This window comes from Cebidichthys violaceus, unplaced genomic scaffold (genome assembly GCF_023349555.1).
Source record: "Cebidichthys violaceus isolate CVI_PGR_0920_01 unplaced genomic scaffold, fCebVio1.0.p SCAF_17, whole genome shotgun sequence".
NCBI classification, from domain to species: domain Eukaryota; kingdom Metazoa; phylum Chordata; class Actinopteri; order Perciformes; family Stichaeidae; genus Cebidichthys; species Cebidichthys violaceus.
Window position 1 is genome coordinate 6,325,201 of NW_027176340.1, and position 22,252 is coordinate 6,347,452.

At 40.3% G+C, this 22,252-nt stretch overlaps 1 protein-coding gene across 1 annotated transcript in view; it reads right to left on the minus strand.

Moving 5' to 3' along the window:
* Positions 1–22,252, minus strand: part of kif5ab (kinesin family member 5A, b) — a 58,586-nt gene that overhangs the window by 25,109 nt on the left and 11,225 nt on the right. Inside the window, exons 2-14 of the mRNA XM_068712368.1 lie at positions 16,692–16,779; positions 14,953–15,026; positions 14,498–14,602; positions 14,031–14,079; positions 12,653–12,708; positions 11,738–11,825; positions 11,385–11,509; positions 9,806–9,910; positions 8,785–8,933; positions 7,387–7,535; positions 5,323–5,531; positions 3,169–3,237; positions 1,846–2,052 (exon numbers count right to left, since the gene is read on the minus strand). Of these exons, the coding sequence (XP_068568469.1) occupies positions 1,846–2,052; positions 3,169–3,237; positions 5,323–5,531; positions 7,387–7,535; positions 8,785–8,933; positions 9,806–9,910; positions 11,385–11,509; positions 11,738–11,825; positions 12,653–12,708; positions 14,031–14,079; positions 14,498–14,602; positions 14,953–15,026; positions 16,692–16,779 (1,473 nt within the window). The remainder of the gene's footprint in view (positions 1–1,845; positions 2,053–3,168; positions 3,238–5,322; positions 5,532–7,386; positions 7,536–8,784; positions 8,934–9,805; positions 9,911–11,384; positions 11,510–11,737; positions 11,826–12,652; positions 12,709–14,030; positions 14,080–14,497; positions 14,603–14,952; positions 15,027–16,691; positions 16,780–22,252) is intronic.

Below are 22,252 nucleotides of genomic sequence, written 5' to 3' on the forward strand. Positions count from 1 at the left end.
TGAATCTGCAACACTGTACATTAGCATAACAGCTGGGATGCAGAAAATAGAGAATTTGTAATAAAGAGTCAGAGGGAATGGAGATGGAAAAGGCCATGTGAGGCTGGGATAAGAGGATTTCTTTTTAATGTCTGTATGGTTTCTTGTATTCAGTTTCCCATGTTGTCAGACTGCCAGGCAGCGTCTCTGAGAGGACATCGTGTGAGGTGAGAGGTCAGGGCAGAACAGGCTCAAACATCTATAGAGGAGGCGTACTAAGTTATATAACTGAGGAAAGAAGGAGGTTTAAGCTGGTTTTAGAAGACTAAACGGTGCGGTGAGTAGTTACATTGTCAGTTCTGTTTATCAATTTCTGGACCAGCTTTAGAGAGAGACAGAGAGGGAGAAGAGGACACTGTGGCGTTTAAAACGAATGAATGAAATATTGCAGAGGTTTCAAGAAGGTGAATAATGGTCCACTCTGTCCACTGAGTCAGTCACAATGACTTCATTAACGACTGGCCAGCTCTGACAACAGTCTCTTTCCTCGAATATAAACCTTTAAAATCATCAATACACACTGTAAGAAGATTTGTACTAAGCTGCTGCTCTGATGAACTCTTTCCACATTTAAAACCCCTGAAAACTGGGATTGAAATTGAATATTTCTCAATAACATTTAATATTCATGACTAAGTAAGCAACAATCAAAGTTTAGTAAGATTTTGATTCAAATGTTACTGAACTCTGATGCACGGAAGTACATACAACTGGGCCCCGCCCAAACCAGTACACAGAAAAAAACTGAAATAAATACAGAAATCTCTAATGGGAAATAACCCAAAACTGTTTCAACTTTGAACAAATACCATCCCAACACTCCACCACTAAGAAGCTAACTGATGAAAACAGTTTCAGCGTATTTAAGTTCTCTAGACTTCAAAACTAAAAACATCTTTAGACCATCACTAATTGAATCTTCTGTTTTTAAGACTTTTCAAAGCCTTAAAAACTGACATGAATATGGTGCTATACATAGTCACAGAAAGGATTGTTTCATTAAATTGGAATATCATTAATCACTAATTTCACAGGCTTTTGCAGAGAAACTATGCCAGATTTAATCAACCGCAATTTAATCTTTGTCAACATTGAATGCTGTCCTAATGTGACCCTGCTATTCAGTGAAAATCACGGCTTTAGAGTGACTTTATGAGATTGCTTTGAAAACTGACTGTAATCAAATCAAAAGTCAGACTCCGACAGAAATCTAGTTTTTAACTGTTTATTTATGGTCATAGTGCAAAACAACCAGACACATCTCATCAAATTGACTGAGTCTGAGGGCAAATTCAGGATTGAGCTAAAGAAATGCAAGTGCTGTTGGTGAATTTATGTCAAGTTGTTGATTAATGTCTGCAGTGAGTTTCCCTCTTTTCACCCTTTATATACTTGGTTTCTAATACTTTTAGTTTTTCTTAGATGCATCTGTTCATGTCTGCTGGCTGCACAGTTAATCAGAATTTCTCACCTATCTTTCCTTTCTCGCAGCTCTCTAATTTATCATTATCTCTCGAATTGCATTTTGACCAATAGTTCCACATATTCTTGAAAGACAGGGACTTAAATGGATAGATGGGTAGATTTGATATACCTAAATGCTTCTTTCTTTTTTTTTTTCTAAATTAGTTTTTTTTCTATATAATCCACAGCGCATTATGTCCATGCCTTTATTAACTAATCCTTCTCTGTTGCTTCCTCTTTGTTTAATTATTTAGTCCTTCCCTGATCGGCCATTTTTACAGTAGCAGAAATGTTTTTTCACCTCTATTTCAAGAAACTGAGCCTCCACAGAGCCAAACCCACCATTTTCTTTGCGAGCTCTTCAGCCAGCAGTTTCTTCTGCACGCTCTTCTCCTCGACCTCCAGGCTCTTCTGGTCGTAGTTGACTGCCAGCTCCTCCAGGGCCTGGAGGACCTCCTTCACCTCGGCCTTAGCAGAGTCATTCTCTGTCTGCAGCCTGCCGAGCTCCGACTGCACCCTCTCGCTGTTACCCCTGGATGATGCTAGAAGCTGAGGGACACAGAAGTTTAACAACTTAATATAAACTGTAAATAAAGAAATATTTGATTTAAAAGAGCTTTGTGTACAACAAGCAGTGTCTTCATTATTCAAAAGGCAGAGCTGCTGGGTTTTAATAAAACATAATTGTGGAATTTATCTCGTTCTCTTGGTAATAACAGATACGCCTGTGTACAAACCCTGTTACTCAAAACAGCTGTGATTTAGAAGATATAACACACTTTAAATATTCATCTTACTTAGACTCACTTGAAGCTGTAAGAGCTGACATCATTTTGCCATGTGCACTACTGCAGCCCACTGTGGGCCTTTTTACTGGATGGATGTCATTAAATGAAGATATTGCTCTACCCAGGGTGCCTGCATGTTTGAACTGTAGCATAAAGCTTCCGTTTGGCCAAATGAATGTAAAATCATGTTACTGTACACAAAGCTATGGTTGGGTAGTTACCATCATGTCAGCTCAACCCACAGCAGGCCCATTTGGGGATATGAATGAACCAATTTTGCAAATGTAGAGTCTTTTACTGGGCAGTGCACTACATGCAGAAGCTTGGTTCAGGCCGTTTAGCCCCACTGTTATGAATGCTGTAAATACTGTTCGTAATTACATTTTAATAGAGTCCTTTAATTGCTGTTCTTCCCACAAGTAGCATATACAGACAGACCTGTTTAGTGTAGATTCATGTGAATAAAGGGCTGTACACCATTTCTATTAATTAAAAGCTCTTACAATTTAAATAATTAGAGAGCTTTTGTTTTTTTGCAAACAATGGTCTTTCCTTTTTCACACATCATGCTTCAATCCTTCATCAATCTTTGTATTGATTCCTTCCCTCCACTCATTCGTGTCTGAGCAGCCACTGAAACCCATTCTATTCTAAACTGCTGTTAACACGCTAATACACTTACTATTCAACAATAATACTTTATTTTCTTCAAGTGCTTCCTGGCACCTGAAAAGTGTTTTCTCATCCGTCTCAAGGACGAGGGAATAAACCTCTCGCAGCTGACTTCTATTCAAAGGGTGGTATAGATTACCACATGCGGCCTACTGTGAGCCGATTAACCAAACTGATCAACGGATGTGAAACTGAAGTCTTTTACCTCCTCCTGGTCAAGCATCTGCTCCTTCAGTTTCTCCACCATCTGGCTCTGGTGGTTGATCTCATCATCCTTCAGAGGCAAAGAGACATGTGGAATAGAAACAGCACATTTACAGTGTTATGTATGACACAAACAGATTACAGATACTTTGTACATTGCCATTGTGTGTATTTTGGGTTCTATGTCCAACAACGACTATAAGTTTTGAGCTTGCACTAACTGCATAAATGAGAGATATGGAGTAGAAAAAAAAAACATGAATACAGTAGAACCATGGACAAAAGCACAGCTTATTATTGAGTATATGTTAAATCACAACTCAAAAAACATATATTTGATGGTCTGTGGTCAACTGATCATGCATCACCTAAAGGCAGGGGTCACTAGTAGGCGAACCAGAGTCAGTCCGGAACAGAGTCCGGATCCAGGCACCATTGTATCTGGACCCTGGACTTACCGATAGATAATTGAGAATTATGACATTTTCACGGAGCGCTTCTATTTTAACCGGCGCAGCTTTTCTAGCCTTTACGGCACTCATTCAGCGGTCCACGAAACACACCAACCAATTATATGCGTAGTAGACCATCTCACGTGATGCTACTCGGCCAATCAAATATGTGTATTCCGATAAACACACATACGTGAGAAACGGGGAGAGAGAGAAAGACCCAACAGTTCAAGAGAACGTGAGTCAGAGAGGGTATTTCACATGGCGTTCTCCAAAAAGAGACAAGTGGACAACGAGACCAGAGCCTTAAACCAAGAATGGACAGACTCTTATGTTTATTATTTCCACAACCAGTTCAAAACCAGAATGTCTCATATGTTCAGAGACCGTGACGATTATTAAAAGCAGTAAAGTGAATCGCCACTACGAGACAAAGCACACATTTTTTGAGCAAACGTACCCGCTCACATCCAAAATGAATGTCACAGAAAATAAACCTGAGAGACAAAAATGATCAGAATCCTAACAGGTTAGTTCACTGTCCAATGATGTGAACAGAGAGGAATAGAGCTGAAACAAGTGGTTTAAATAACCACAGATAAAGTCGCTGCACACAATTTCCTCTTTTTAGAAGATGAGAATATGATATCATGGCTCTTTTGATTGACATCACTTCACACCTGAATAAACTGAATATAAAGCTGCAAGACAATTCAGTTAAATACATTTTTCTAAAAGTACTTTATTTTAAGAGCCACCTTTTTCAAAAGCTTTCTGTTTTTTATCCAGCCCTTATTTTACTAAAAATAAGAGAAGAACATCCATGTATTATTACAGTTTGTGTTATTTATAATTCATCCAGTTCAATTTGAAATCTGTAATAATAAATACTGTTTAGATAATATTCAATTGAACTTTCTTCATTTGATTTAACAGTCAGTTGTTGACTACATACAGACGTTAATACAACTGTTAGGCTACTTCAATATCAATTATAAATTGATAACTAAATCATAGCTCAAATTAGACTTTATTGTGATGTTCCGGGCCTTTGCATGAGGAAAACTCACTCCAACTGGACCTCGCTGAATTTTGATTAACTACCCCTGCCTTAAAGCATAAGCAACCTCTCTCAATGCCACCTACAACCAGAAACACTACATGTAATTAGAAAAAATGCAGCAGCTATGTTTTGTGTATAAATGCGCATAACATGTAAAAGAATATCCTGCATCAGGTCTACTGTAGTTGGTGTACCCCATGGGGAAAAATGTATGCATGGATTGACCTGTAAAGTGTGTAAACACACCTAGATATGCCTGCATTGTAAAGGAAATACAAACTGTTGAACTAAATTGATACACCACTGGTTCTGCATATTAAAGGGAACATCTGTTCATAAAAGCAATACATTTACACACTACAATACCGTGGAGCACGTCATACATGAGCAGGGATGTGTTAAATAAATCAAAGCATTAATGCTTTTTAGTGTAGAACATTACTATTTCCCCATTGACCTGTATTCCCAAGAGGTACAACATTAGTCACTACTATGTGTCTGATCCTGAATTCATTAATATGAATAATACATGTATGATATGCTCTTTGTGTTCATGTGTGCATACCATTACATCCATTGAGTGTTACCAGCTCTACATTCATGAACAGAAATGCTCCTGATGCGGCATCCATTCATTCACCTTATCATCCAGCTGTTTGTAAAGTTTGCGGATCTCCTCCTCATACTTCTGCCGCTCCTCCGCAGAGATGTGAACCACAATGGAGGAGGCAATGGAGCAAGGACTGCAGGGACTGCAGATGTCGAGAAGCAGCTCCTCAGATTCAGGAGGCACCAGGGGTACATCCTCCGATCCTGGGTTCAGATGCTCTAACACAGCAACATCCTCGCCTACAGACGAGAGACACAGTATTGGATTTCTTTTGTAAATGCGATGGTCTTATCTCTGACAAATCCTCCGCTATGGATTAACGCATAAAAAAGGGATTAGTGGATTTATCTTCAGCATATGTCATTAATACATTTATATCTCAGGTTTCAGATATTTCTGTGCCATAAATGAGCTGCGGGAGAGCCGCCAAATGCACAAAAGTGAGAAAATTCAGTATGCTAGTTGTACACAAGTTCATCCTTGACCTAAAAATTCAACAGTGTTCGTCTCAGGGAGTTCCTGGCCTGAGGTGGGCAACAGTATAGGGAGCAGAGGTGGGGGGATGGGGGCAACGATGTTGTCAAAATGATACATTAGGAAATTAAAAGTACTAAATTGTGAGAGAGACTCTCAGGAAGATGGTGAAGGGAAAGGTTGTGTGGGTGAGAGAGAGAGAGAGAGAGAGAGAGAGAGAGAGAGAGAGAGAGAGAGAGAGAGAGAGAGAGAGAGAGAGAGAGAGAGAAGGGTAACAGAGGGATGGAGCAGTTAAAGGAATAATTTTCACTGATAGCTGTTCAATAGAGATGTGTTACAGCGTTTTTAAATTCAGGTCGAACACCAAGAGAATGCTCTCCAAGAAATAAATCAGACAAGAATCATTACACGGCTTGAATGTCAGCCCATCACTACCATTGAGTGCATTGACATTAAGATTGACTTACAGCCCAGCAGGAGACGATGCCTAGAAGTACGTGTGTGCGTGCTTGTAATTAAGAGTACATTTGTTTGTGTTCAGTGCTTCATGTGTGGTGGTTTTTTGCATGTGAACTTACACAGGTATGTGTGTGCTTACATGGGAAAAGTTACGACTTCTCTGTAGAAGTGATTAGCCCTTGTTGCCATGACGATTACTAATACACAAGGATTCATAAAAAAAATAAAGCCTCCAGCACTTCGTGCCTTCGGCACAATGAGAAGGGAATCCAATTATACAAAGTCTATACTTTATTTATATATAAAGTGTAAAAGTCTGAATAACAGTTGCCAGCAGTAGGTGACCAGAAAGGGATTTTCAAGTGTTTGGGCACAAGTCCAGCAAGTCTGTTTGGCTGCTATCCTCTCATATCTCCACTGGCATGTATTCAGATGACATCAAATGAGGTTAAATCTGCACTTAGGTGGACTGAAAAATCATGTCTGCAGGCTAGCTGGCTGGTAATTTTTGTATTCCTCTTAGTAAGTGCTCTTCCATGCATGAAAAGGGAACAAGCACCATGTGTAGAGGGTTTTCTATAGGGGACCACTACACTTCTATTGTTTCACTGTACAGGAAGCTGATCTCATTCTCCATACATTAAAGTAATTACTTAGTGCCCTAGTTGACATTCTTCAAACTGTACCTAATTGCATTCCTTTTGTGTCATTAACTATTATTTAATTATTAAGTCTACAGCCACTCTTGCAGCTGAGAGGCTTTGTTTTGAGCTAATGTTCACAGTGACCATGACAACATGCTGATACTTAGCAGATGTGTTTACCATACTTAGTTTCACTTCTTAACTACTGCTGAGGATGGCCATACGTTGCAATTTCATTAGTTTTGAAGATATTTGGTCATTAACGAAAGTATTGGACAAATAAAAAATCCACTAGATGAAAGGAGTACAAAACATCCTGTGTGGGACATGAATGTGGGTACCAAATTGTACGGCAATCACACCAATAGTAGTTGAGATATGTGTGGCTAAAAATAGAAACTTTGCACAAGGTACTGATCATGTCTGAATGCCTGGGCAACAAGTTCTTCTCTGGCAGAAGACTTAAAATATTCCATGTATTTGTGAGCTGCCAGCGTGATATCAGTAAGAGTATTACCGTTCCTCCAGCGATTCAGCTCAGTCTCCAGTCTTTGAACAGTCTCCTTCAACGACCTGTTCTTCTCCTTCTCCTTTTCGTACTTCTTCTTCCACTGCTCTGCTGTGAGCTCAAGGTTCACTGATACAGTATTTCTAATGGTCTTGGCTCTAATTGGACGGATGCAAGGTAAAACAGAGAAAGAGGAAAAGATAGAGAAAAGGGGGAATAAAGTGTGTGAGAGAACAGGCAGAGAACAGAGGAACTGTCAACGAGGGTATTTCAGCCCTGGCTGCTCAATGAAAATGGGCTTGCATCTCATTAATTGGTATGCAAATTGGGTTTCAGACAAATGTGTTTGATGGTGCAAGTAGGTAGAGGAAGGTAAACTGAGGCAATAATTCAAAACCCTTCTGACCTTAAACCATATAAAACATATTCACCATATCAACATATAGCAGGCATACAGTTAATAAGAGGATGAGGGTACTGTATTCATTGCTCAATTATGACGCAAATGAGTGGCGTCGCAGAGTTGAAATATTCATGATGCTACAGCCAAAGCACTCAGCTACGGCTGTGAATTTCACATCAGTGGTTATCACTTAATTTCACACTCCAGTGAGAAAACACTGTTGTCCTTGTTCATTTATTCCTTGATATTAGTGCAACAAAGATAATAAGATAGTGAAATGCTGATGCTCAAACATCAGGGGACAATAAAGTTAATGTTGAACAAAGCAGTAATGGCTAATTTATGTGTACCCAAATCCGACCATCAAACCTGTACATTTGTGGACCTTTTTATAAAACAACATCGTCACTCGATGCAGATTGTCAAATATCTGTTTAATATCATGTCATAGTATTTGTAGTATATTGATTTTAAGAAAGATCAATCATGGTGTTAAATAGCTACTGCGGCTGACAGATGAGAGACCAAGCCTTCTCTTCATTAAAGTCAAATGCTGCGGATTCTGTCAGTCCTTTTGCTCGGTCATGCATTATTTATTTCAACCAACAACACCCTTGTGTCAGTCACTATTCAAAGAATATATTGGGAGAGGAAAAAGGCTGGAGATGGATAAGGAGGCTTTTTCAGGATCTTTCTATCCGAGTTTCTTTGAGTGGACCGTGAGCAAAAGGAACAGATAGCTGGCAAGCACACCAAATCTCTGCTTCTACAAGTGCAGCTTATCCTTAAGATTACAAAAACAACTCTTTAAGCATTCCCAGCACGATCAGGAACCACACACAAACCCTTCCGCTAAAGAAGCAAAGTTGGGGGCGGTAATATGTGAACCGTATTTCGGAGTTGTACACATTTCATCAGAAAAAGATCCCCTAACAGCTGCAGCTGAGCAAGACAGACATACACAGTGCAGCAGCCCATGGCTACTTAGCATGGAAGCATGTTACCGTTGGCCAAACATCAGCGTGGATTTGGTCTCTGCATCATTGTAGCTGGAGGGAGAGCAACAGATGAACATGGTGGTGCGACAGTTCCCGCCCAGGGAGTCCTGCAAGATGCGAGTCATTTTGCTGTCACGGTACGGCACGTGGGATTTCTACAATGACATAAAGAGAGGAAGGAGGACAGGCATAAAATAAGACTGATAGAAGGCGATTAAAAGAGCTTGGAGGACATTCTGAATAACGGTATTCCACCGTGCACATGCCTTTCTTCTTAAAAGCTAAATATATGTCTTGTGAGCATCAGCCCAGAACAAAGAAAGAAGAGGTTTTTTCTCCATCTGCTGCATCATTCACAGTTGTACCTTTTTAACCTCTGGAACGCTTTCAAAAATATGGTGTCCTTGCTCGATGAACAAAGACTGAATGCCGGTTGCTTTATGAAAGATTTGTGAGGCATTTACAGTCTGTGAGCTTTTCCAGTAGGTTTATGAGGAGTTCCCTAAGCCTTCCGAGTTATATAATAAGAGATGCTGAATATATGAATTACGACGACGGAGCTTGGAAGGAGTATAGAGTGGGCAGAATGCATCAAGTGGTTGAATTCGCTGGTTAAATTTGGTAAAATATGGAAATAGGTTACCAGCTGCAGCAGCGTTATGGTTTATGGAAGATGGGGACAGACTACCTAACATGTCACTGCAACTTTCATCCAATCAACTGCAAGACAAGAATTACAACATGTGAGGATTCTGCAAAACCCAGAAATATGTTCAGTAAGAACCTTATTTTTACCTCTGTGTAGTGCTAATATTATGAAAAGATTGTTCTTATTGTTAATAAAATATAGTTAAAGGAACAGGTCGACATTAGATGAGAAGATTAAGCAGTTTCGATCTTCTCATCCAGCTCACGGCAAGAAGGGAAATAAGCATATTTCCAATAAATGTCGACTACTCCTTTAAGGTGGGGGTATGGGAATATATAGGATAGATAAGAAAGCCTGCAGAGAATTTCTCCACCGTACCGTTCCTTCGGCCAAGGCTGAGATGACGTTCCCCAGGGCCGACAGAGACTTGTTGATGTTCTTGGCCTCATCCAGCACTGCTCCCTCTGCACCCGTCTTACTGACCTGACACACACACACACACACACACACACACACACACACACACACACACACACAGCAGGAATTGGTTTATAAAGTACATTATCAGCATAAAAATAAAAAAGTCAGTGGGAAAACCATCTTTATTTTCCTGCAATGTTATATTTTACAGGTCCTGTAGTTTAGTTTAACGAACAGAATGATTTGTAACTATGAATTCATAAGACGGTTCCTGGTAATAACTATGTAAAAATGCAGACAGTGTGTTCAGTAAGTACACTTCCAATTAATCAATAATAATACATTGCCAGCTTAACCAAGAGAGTCTTTTAATTAGTGCACAGCAGGTCAGTTAAGCATGCAAAAATGTGAAAATGATATACAGCAAAATGACATGCATTTCTTTTTGGGAAACAAAAGGAAGGAATGAAATTACAGACCTGTAAACAAAAAAAGCATTTCTGCATTGTATTGTAAATTGTCAGAAGGTGTTTGAGGAGCTATATGCCAGACATACTTTAATAGGAAAGTCACACCACATTGTGTCATAATCGTTACGGGATGCAATTATTTACAGCAAGACAATGAGGAGCTTAATTATAGAGGAGAGCGAGTTGTCTTATCAAAGCCCTCTGTGGAGCATGCACCAGCGTCCTGCTCAGTCAATAATATTTTGTCTCAGTCTAAGAAGTTTTTCACCCCCAGGGATGATCAAGACAAGACTTACAGATGCACCATCAGCACTTATTAGGTACAAACGACTGCCTACAGCATCTATACAGACGTTATGACCATCTATACTCTAAACGCACACTACTCTATATTTTGCATCAATACCATCAACACTAGACTACAGCCAGGAGCCAAGGACCATGTTCAGCCCTGTCTCTAAATGTATTTTCTGTCTTTCTGCCTTCGGTCTTTTAGAGCATGACCTATGACATGGAGATTTCATTGTTTTATAGATGGTGCAATGATGCGAGCTGACTCACCACCGAGTTTCACCTAAAAGGCCTTAAAACAAAAGGGACAATTAGTTGTTTGTGGCTCCCCTCAACATGACCTCTATCTCGACCAAAACCCCCTTTTAGAGCTTATCTGTACTGATGAAAATAGTTTATTATTTCTCAGAAAACTATTTTCTGTCTCCATCAGCAGAACCAATTGGATTCCTCAAAGTGAGCAAACACTAACCCTGACATTACATCAGCAACAGACTAAACCAAGCCTTCTAACACAGATCCTTTATAATGTAGAATTTAATGAAAATTCAGTGCAGTAGCATAAAGGGAGTGCTTTAATTAAAATGCTTTAAGGGTTAAGTTCAGAGCTTCACTGCATTGATTATCTGATTCTTTGATGTCTGAAAACAGATGGAGAAACACGCCTGGTCCCAGAGTTACAAAATCCTGCTGACAGTGAATGTTGAGAGTGTATAGCAGTGCAAAGCTCTATTGTACTTTTAATGTTTTTAGAGAAAATTCCCCAGTTGTCCTACCTTCTCACTCCCAGCTAGGTCGACCAGGTACAACTTCCCACACAGCTTCTGCTCCGTCTCCACGTTTTCTTGTTTGATGTTTATCAGGAAGATGCTGTGACTGCGGGAACTGTGCTCATTCATGTCTAAAGAATAAAGTGAGGAGACGAGAGACAGACTCTTATTCAGACTCCTTGCATAAAATGTCATTCAATTCATTATTTTTCCTGAAATGGACTTGTAAAGAGATGTTCCCTTAGCACCTCATCATACTTTTCTCACCTTTGTACCTTGCAACTGTGTGAAAAAAACTATCCGACATGAAACGTCTGACAGAGTGTACAAGCATAGCGAAGATCAACAATGTAACTCACTGGTGACAGCAACATGTCGGTTGGCCTTTCCTTCATCTATCACATCCATCACTTCCTCGGGACTCGTGACGAAACGCTCTGTGCAGCCCTTAGTGAAAGAAAGACACGTGCAAACATTCATTTGTGCTGTGAAGAACACAAATTAACCATCTATACATACAATACACGCACCAACAAACACACTGTATCCCACATCCAGAACCCATTGTAAATTGCACATAGAAACGCCCACAGACACATAAGTCTCACAAAGGAGACAAAAGACATTTGCTTTACTTTAAATCAGTATTCTCAAACTTTAAAGCAAAAGCTGGACGAAAAAAATGTACACCACTTAAAGCTGCAGCCGGTTAGCTTTGCACAAAGACTGAAAACAAGAGGAAACAGCGAGCCTGGCTCTGTCAAATGATAACAAAACCCACCTAACAGCAGATGATATTTTGATTGTTTAAGCCATACAAAAAGAAAAGCGTGAAAACTACAGTTCACCATGTTATAGTGGGTTGAATCTCAAACTATTTTAGTTCGGTAAAGTTGGAAAGATATTCACAGATTCGTACTTCCAAGCAAACTAACAAGCAGCACAAACGATGGCTTTTTCTAACTATAGTAAGTGTCCAAGCTGGACACATAAAAATGGTCTCTTATGTGCAGCCGGCTGTGAGGCAATTGCACAGGGACCGTCTACATAGTGCAACGCAGAGGACAGATGCTACAATATGATCCAATAACTTTACTGTCATAAAGAAACCAAAATTACTGCACGCATCAAGATCATCCTGTCAGTTATATAACACAATTTATTTAGGAAAGAATAGCTTATTAATAATAAGCATATATCTCATAACTATAGGGTATCTGCACAGTGTAGGGAGAGAAATCAAACTGAATCATGTCAAACGGCTGATGACTCACCTTCACATAAGGAACTCTGTATTTGTCTTCGTGCACTGACAGGTTGGTTTTTGTCACTAGGATGGAAGGGAAAGAGGTCATCGTGTTACCCAAAGCATTATCTCTGTGTGCGCGCAAATGAGCATCTGCATGCGAATATGTGTTTTTAAATGTAATCCAATCTGACTATGTTCCCTTTGTGAGTCAGACTCTGCTAATGTGGTGTGAGAAAACAAGTGTCTAGCTACCAATGTATTTCATGGAACTGAACTATTTTTGCCAAAGTCACAGAGATTAAGCAGATGCCTGTCAGTGAACGAACAACATGCTATTTTCTTTGCAAAACCATTTACTGGCCCAAATTTGTGTATTCACAGTTCACATTGGAAAGTCCTGTCTTGTTGATGATGATTAAATTTCACAGTATGGTGGAGGTTGTTTTTTCTTAAAGACTGTGTGCTTGTGAGTGCCTGTGTTTGTGGGGTTGATCACCCAACAGCCACATTTTCTCTTCCCAAATACCTCCACGGGGTGTTGTTATCTGTGCCTCGATTCATCTCGCTTGCCGTCGACTCTTTTTCTGTTCATAGCTGTAACTCCCCAGCATACAAATGGGGACTTTCACCACTGACTCTGGCTTGATTAAAGATGAAATCACAAGGATGCTGCCTACAGCTTCTTGTCCGGGCCTCTCCATCATTTTAAACTGGTTATTTATCTCAGTGATAAGACTATGAACTACAATGTTGTGGTGCTTCTGTGTGAATAACTTTTAAAACAAACAAAAAGGTATTAAGTACAAGTATTGTAAGTTTTTCGTAATAAAAACCGTAAGATGTAAACTCAGTATTTTTAATGCACTAAACCTACTTGCTGAGTATAAAAAGCTCTTAGCTTTACTGCCTTACTTTTGATTGATGTTAAATTCTTGCTTATTTTTAGGACAATATAATCTTAGCTGTAAATAAAGACATATATCTTTTTACCCCCAAAGCACACAGACCATGTTTAAGTACATTTATCAGCCCTGAGTTATGTCTGCAGTCTTCCTCTCAAGCTGCATAGAGCGCCAACACCCTCCATTAATAAGGTAGGAGTGTATGTAGCCTCAGGGTCGAAAGATAGTGCAAAAGAAGTCCATCACTTGATATCGCATGATCATATTTTTTTCCCTCAGCGCCTCTCTTTTCTCATAATGATTTTGGCAGAAATACAGTGAGCGGACAATAGGATTTTGACACCCTTCATGACAACATCACTGTTTATCCATTATGCATCTAGGTTTAGCTATAAGAGTTTGAAATTGTCAACTGTGTACTGCAAGGAAACTGTACAGTATTAACACATGTGAGTTGTGTTTTCACTGTCTCAAAGCCATGTGTTCAATGCATTAACACACCATCCAGCAGGTCCCGGATTTTATCCATGTAGATCTCAAAGTAGGAGACCTGTAGCAAAACCAAAAACACATAACATGTGACAAAAAACATGTGGCGGGTAATCTTTGTAATAAATAGGACGGACAGAAAAAATGTATACAGATAGAGAAATGATGCAACGGATAATCATTGTGCAAATATGCAAAATGATGTCGCAGTAATCTGTCATCCAGTGGGTCCGGCGAGGTTTTATCCACTATCAGAAGACTGTTGTGTAAAAGGCACAAAGCCCAACAACTGTCGTAGGATTATCAAGGTTTATATATCATGATTTATTGATGCTTGGCTGCATCCACTCAGCCCATCCATGTGTGGATTACGTCAGAGGCCCAATTTGAATTCCCACTGAACGTATCATAAAAATCGTAAAAAGTGAGAAATGCACAAATACATACATTAACAGCCACACATGGAAATTCACACCAACCTTTATGTGGAATTCTAGGTTCTCATCCATGGCAAATATATGTTCAAAAATGTCCTCTGCGATCCGGGGGATGATTCCCATTCCCTGGGGATCATGAAGGTTCCCCTAAGAGAAGAAAGAGAGGCGATAAGAACATGTGTGGGATGAATTAAGTGTCGAAAATAGTAAAAGAAAGGAGAGCAGAGAGGCTTTTGACTTGAAAGGGAACAGGGTTGTTTCCCAGAGAGAGTTGTAAAGGAGGTTAGTGCCCACAAAAGGCTGGGAAAAAAGACAGTGAGCGATGACAGTGATGGAGGGAGAAGTCAGAGGAGAGCAGATGAGAATATACACTTAACAAGTGTGTGTGTGTGCGTGTGTGTGTGTCGTGTGTGTGTCGTGTGTGTGTCGTGTGTGTGTCGTGTGTGTGTGTCCCACAGCAAGTGGTCTACCTTTTGAATTATTTAATGATACTGTACCTCCATGGTGTGCGTTTTTCCAGAAGAAGTCTGCCCATAGGCAAAGATAGTCCCATTGTAACCACCCAGCACATCTATAATTAAAAAAAAAAGATGCAAAGAGCATTTTAAAGAAAGAAGAAAAAAATGTGAAAATGAAAAAAAGGCAGTAAGAGTGCCAAACCAAAGAATACATCTGACAGAATTTCAGATTTCAGCCAGCCAGGTATGTAAACAACAAGACAGGAAGGCAGAACAGCACATACACAGAGACAGTTCTCTTTGACCTTTGTTTCAAAGACAGATCAGACTGTGCCACAGTAAGCGTGTGATCACTAAGAGGTGAATGGCATTCAAGCTTGGTTAGTTGCTGAATGACCTCTGTGGCTGTACACAATAAAAAAAAAAACATCATACCTGCTGCATTAAATTCACCAGGAGGCACTCAGTGAAGTACCAAGCAAGTACAGATATATTTTTCTCTCTCTCCACTCATCTGATAGGAGCTGCAGTGGAAACAACACGTCCTCACCAGTTGAGGTTAACAGCACACTGCTGTTTGTCATATTGCTGACACAATCTGATAAAAACCCCTAAGGTAAAAGTCAAACATAGATTAAAGAAAAACACTTCACCCTAAAATTCTGGCTGCCACAGGTTAGCTGACCACAGACTAATCATAAAGGCTTTCAGCTAAAACACAGAGGCACCTTTACTCCTCTCTCCTCCTCTCTCCTCCCCTCTCCTCCCCTCTCCTCCCCTCTCCTCCTCTACTGTGTTGCCTTTACTCTACACTGCAACTTAAAGCACAACTCTACTACAGCTCTCAGCTCAGCAACATATCTTCCACTACCACCTCACTGGTTATAGTGAGAACCAGAACGGAGCAGGACACATTATAGAACAAAGAATTAAGAATCTGTCTGGATACAAAGACAGCCGAAATAAGATCAGAGACCACCCGAAAGGGAATCACAGAAAAGAAGAGAAAGAGAGGAAAGACAGAGTGTGAGAGGCTGCACAACAGAGAGAAACTGACAGCCAGAAAGACCAAAAAGGAGAGAAAGTGTAAACATGGATGTGTCTGCAAACCAGCTTTCTCTGGCCTTGCTCCGTTACCCTTTTCCCCTGACACATTTCAAATCCCATTCCTCCATTTTGCTGCATCCCTAACCTCGGATTTTTCCAACCCTGCACAGCGATTCATCTCGCCTTTTTATTTTGTCTTTCCTTGGCCTACTTGGTAATCTCCCAGTCTGTAAGTAATCTCTCCCACCAAATCAATCTTTCTTTCATGCTCCATCTAGAGTTGTTGAATGGAATACCACACTCACTTTGAACGTGAGCACAAAAACGACACCTTAATAGGGGTAGAAAAGAGGTAGACGGAGGGTAGAAAAGAGGTAGACGGAGGGAGGGATGGAGGAAAAAAGATTTGTCTCTCGCTTGGTTTCGTTTGATCTAGGGACTTCTGGATACGCCGGTCCCACTGTGCTCTGATAAGCATGCATCGTTTTATCTGTGCATGTCGATGCTCATGCCTGTAAGTCGTGTGACCACATCATGTCATGGAAATTGGTTTTCGCACTCCTTGTAAGAAGCTGTTAATGCATGCAGTCAGTGAAAATAGCGTAAACAGACAGCGCTGGTAAGAGGAACCCAAAGAAATGTTGATTCAAGGTGCACTGGCTTTCTCTTTCAGCTTTTAAGTCACGTATGCATCTCGAAAGAAAAAAGGAAACCCCGTCTATGTAACTCACCTTTGACAATCTGCTTGGCGCAGGTGTTGTAGACCTGTGTCTGGGTGGTGTTAGTGGGGAACACCTGGTCAAACACATAGGACTTCCCCTGTGAAGAACAACACAAACGCAGTCAGCTACACGACATCACAGACAGTTTAGAGACCGTTTTAGATTGTTGTCAACACCTCATCCTCCCCTGTGACTCCCTGTTAAATCCAACTTGGGAAGTTTGAGAAGCAGAGACCACATGGGTGTGTTAGAGAGAGCGACGGCGGCTTCACACATCATGCTTATCACTAAAACATTATATTGCCATATTGCCACTATAAAAAAAGTGCCACATCAATATTTATTTTAATGGACGCTGTGTCCAGCTGTGGGTCTTTGCCCTGAATAGCTGCGCATATCACAGAGGTCCATCTGCGTTCTTTGAATGGTATGCATCCTGTATTTGTGTCTGATTATATTTGTGTGTATTTTGTGGTATTGAGCGACAGTGGGTGTTTTGAATGAACGCGGTGCAGCGTGAAGCGCTGGGCAAAAGGCTGTGCGACCCCCAGGGAGACAGAGAAAGAGATCACATCTGAGGTGAAGCCATTACAGGCAGCGTTCAAGGACTTGAAGAGTAAAGTGATGCAGTGGAGAGGAGAAATAGAGTGGAGGAGTAGAGCAGAGGAGGGGAAATGCAGAGAGTGCAGAAGAAAGTACATGACCTGAAACCAGCGATGGCATGTGGAAAGACAGCAAAAGATAATAACACAGAAAGAGGGGAAAAATGTCTTTTTTTTATTGAATCATTGTGTCAGTAAACAAGGCTGTCAGACAGCGGATCAGCCTGTTAGTCAAGTCAGCCAACCAACTGACTATAAGCCATGAAACAAATCACACAGCCAACCTGAGATATACTAAATGAACCCACGCAGACTTGAGTTGCCACTCAACCAATTAATTAACCAGCACACATCAAAAGCCAGTTCGCTCAGGTATTCAGTCAACCACTCCGTACAACATATTAAGTCATACATCAGCCAAGAACTGGTGCTGAAGATAGTGACTGAGAGCAGTCTAGTCTCCTAAATAAAACATGTCTGACTGCTAGTAAGCACTGTGTGTGGGTGGCTAGAGGGATGCATATGTGTATAAAATTCACAGAAGCAGTTTGCAGACAGCCTGCACCGCCCACAAACCCTGCAGACGTCAACTGTAGAAGAGGCTATCTAACCTTGAAATTTTTTTCTCTCTGCTCTTTATGTTGCATTGGTTGCATAGCTAACACTTTGAGCATTAATGCCATGTATTGACATGTAGGGTATGCCGATTTTGATGATGTAACATTTCTATACAAGTTTTCTGAACTTTTCCATGCAAGCCAGTGAAATAAATTTAGCTCGTTTCGTTTTTTTAAAGGCATACTTGTAATGATTTGATAGCATGACAGTCAAGAGAGACAGAGAAAATAACATGAGAGATCAGTTAATGACGTGCAACAAAAGGTTCCCAGACAAACCAAGACGGTCATAACCGCGTAACCATGCAGACACCCCGATTTATTTGTTTGATTGTCAAAATGTGCATTCCATCAAATTGCATCATTTCACTTCAAGTAAGACTTATTAAAAAAGTGCGGGGGACATAACGCAACCAGAATTGGAGCTCTTTTTTTGATCTTGACCCATAATGAACCAGAGAAAAGTGACTTAGCTATGTCTCGGTCACGCCTACAGAAAGGCTGCAGACCTTTTAAATGGTACTTCATCTTTTGAGTTTCTTATTTAATGTGGATGTACTGTATAATGAACAGGATATACTGTACATTGGCCACAAACCAGCAGTTTTATTTTCTATCCTTATTGTCGAGAGGATTGTATAGTGAGAAGAAAGTGGGAGTGTCGCGTTGCATAAGCAGGTCATTAAATCCATACAAGCTCTGTGAGTCCTGCACCATCCTGCTGTTATTTATTTTTATTGGTCTTACTCTGCTCACAAATTGCCATGCAAATCCTTTCTACTGTTACATAATATACTATAAAGAAAGTTACATTTTTCTGCCCTTTACTTAAAAGCCATACAACTCCGGAGGATGCTCTAAACTGTGATTATGTTTGCACCAGCGGTCTGGGATATAATACACCCATAATCCCCTGCACCTCAAAGTATTACATATGGGCCCCGCTGCTTCTCAGTCTTTTAAATGACACATTCAACAACAAGCTTGACACAAAATCCCTGTGCACACAACAGTGCCTCGAATAATAAGGTCTGTTCCTGGCATTAAAGGACATAATCTTTTGCAATGTTAAATCACAGTCGATCACGTTTCTTTTTCAATCCACAAGCACATATGCTGGTTTTGTAGTCACATACAATTTTAACACTTTGTAGGCCTTTCTGCCAATTTGTGCACAAGACATAATGTGTCACAGTAAAAGTGTTATTATTTACACTAATGCAGTGCTTTCTGCTTTCTCAAGAACAGCTCTTACAGACAACTTCACACCCAACACTGCGCTTCAATACACCTGCCATGCCATAGTTGCAACACATACCCAAGTTGTGGCTACTCACGGTCAGATACACCAGTGAAATACTCTCTGGTTCACAGGAAAAAATACACACGGGCAGACTTTACTGTTAGGCAAAGTAAGCAACTGCCTGGGGCTCCCAACTATAAGGGCCCAAAACAGCTATAGATTTATTATGATGTTTATATGAAAATATTGAATTATGTCATTGTAATGTTACCCCAAAAATAACTTACCAAGGGTCCCCAAAGGCAAGACCTTAAATAATTAGTAACTGAATTGTATACTAACTTTACTTAGTGTATACTTCTACTTCAAAGGAAAACATTGTAGTGCCACTACATTTACCTGACGGATAAATGTTACCCTGCAGGTTTAGATTTGACTTGCAAAATATAACAAAATATGATGCATTATTATTCAATAAACTATCCAGCATTATATTAGAATTGAAAGCTCCTCCTAAAACAGACACTAAGTAACGTTGGCTAAATGTAACTACATTGTGTGGATAATAAATCTCTTTGAATCTCCACTTGAAATACAAATTTGAATGCTGAATGCTTTTACTATGTGGTATTATGGCATTAATAGTTTTACTATTAAATAAGACATAAACGGAATTCAGAGTATATTATTCAGTCCGTGTTGGCTGGAATTGCTGCCACAAACAGCTCTCAACATGGCGACAGTTGAACCTGCAGATAGCATGACAGCACAAACAGTGCAAACAACGGCAAAGGTGCTGACTGAGCTAAAAGTGTTTACCTGTGGGCAGTCCATATTTTAGACTGAGCAGTAACAACACATTGTTGCTGCTTGAAGCTGCTTGAAAAAATGTACTTTTAAGTTAGGGAACAAAGGTGGTGGTCAGTTAGCTTTCGCTAAGGCTAGCTGTGGCTATCCCGGTAGTTAGCTTAACCTAACCACAGTCTAGCCACTGCACTTTGGTGTTAAACGCTGTTTAGCTGTCTATTATGTAAAATCAACTAAAATCAAGAAAAAGATTATCTAAATAGTTAAACCTTTTTCCACGCTTTCTTAAGTAAATATATATGAGACCAATATATTGAGTTGATATATTAACATAAAGCTAGTAGATGAGACTTGACATTTGGTCTGCCAAGAAAATCGATGTTTTTCTCCTGCCACTCAGTGCTTCTGTTTAACTTATTTTATAAAGAAAAGTCACTAAGTAAAACAGAAAAAGGCTATTTATGCCACTCCCACAAGCTGTAGCTGAATATCAGGCAGCATTACTGCAATGTGAGACATTGAGTGTTGGCATTTCCACAATGACCTCCCTCTCAGTGCTAGCTTTGCATACAATAATTTGTTTGTGACAGCGGAGACAGTTTGGCAGAATCCAATCTTCAATTTAAAATATTATTTCTCCTCCATTTCTTAATAAGCTGAACTGATTAGTTCTTGTTTTCAAGTGCTGTAATCACAACTGCAGGTACAAACAAGCTTCCCATCAGACCTGATTAGGGCTGAATCTGCTTCCAATGAGTCATTTGTAATGTGCACACAGTATGCTCATGCAAACCACACCAAACAACAGGGGGGGGGGGGGGAAATCATGATGTGGTCTTCATTGGGGTGAATAAAATGAGTCAGTTATATAAGCAGGATGAAAAACAGCCCTTTGCCAATCGTTTGTTCCACTGGCTCCACCTTTAAAACACTAATCCGATCCTGTGCTGTATAAAAATAATAACAGCATAAATGTACAAGACATTCTGTAAGCTCTCTATCTGCATGTCCATCTCTCAGCCTGTCGGTTTGAACAGGTTTGTTTGATTGTGTAATTTAAATAATGTCTTTTCAGTTATGTGCTGATGTCGAAAGCTGGAATAGGGAGCACGTTTCTTAGTTAGTGTGTGTGTGTGTGTGTGTGTGTGTGTGTGTGTGTGTGTGTGTGTGTGTGTGTGTCAACACGTGCACATAATATATTTAATTATGCTTGTACATGCAGAAAGTGTACATGGCCCTCAGCTTTGTGTGTGATGTCAAACACCCACATGCCCCGTCCAGCCTGCAATTTGCTGCTGTCTGTCTGCCAGGAGACAAAAGAGGTGGTGGGCTGCCGGCAAATAGCGAGAGACCAATAGACAGATAGACCGAGAGAGAATTAAAAACACCAGAAACTGTGAGAATAATTGGCAGTGAAAAACAAGCCTGAGCTGTAGTAGAAAAATCTAGACATATAATCAGCATAAACAGGAACAAAAACAGAAAGACAAAAAGAAGGAAATACAATCAAGACCACGGCTGACAGAAGGGGAGGTAATCGACTGAAGGCAGGAAAATGACTTAACAAGAGGAAGTGAAAGAAAGAAGAAAGAGGGACAAATGGTTTCAGCAGCAGCTGTTGAATTTAGATAGAGGTCCTCTGGTACACAGGGCTTGATACCCTCAGGACCACAAAGGCCCCTCTCTAACCAGAGGGCTTGGCATGGATACTCTAATAGACAGTACAGTACAGTCACATCTAAATATTCCACTTATGTCTGCAAACAATGACTTGCCATGAGCTGAACAACAAAACAGCGCACCCCTCACATCTTGGCTATTGTTTCGTTGGTTGGAATTTTTATTATTTAAATTTTCTTGGATTTAGGTCACTCTGCTGAGTGAATTAAATCCATGTAACGTGATTATTAGCTTGCTAGCTGTCCTGCTAATACTAGCTACCTGAAAACGTCAAGCAAAAGATGCTTTCACGTCGCCTTCAGCTGAACGCTTCGAACTGCACTCTGCCATCTCGCTATTACATCACTGTGGTTGGAGGTCACACTCTCATAAGCATTTAGATTCTATTTTGTGCACGGGTGACAGGATACACATTCCTGCAGCCCGTTTCATGCTTTAAGCGATTGGCAGTTGGCGGTATTGTGCAGAGAAACACAGCACCGCGCCAGTAAAGGCAAGAAAGAAGAAGACTACTCGATTGCAAACATGGATGTAAACAATGCAGGTTTTTTTAGGCAACGGGGATATATTTGATGTGTTCTGGTGAGAAACGGTGGCACTATAATGACCTCAAGCATTCTT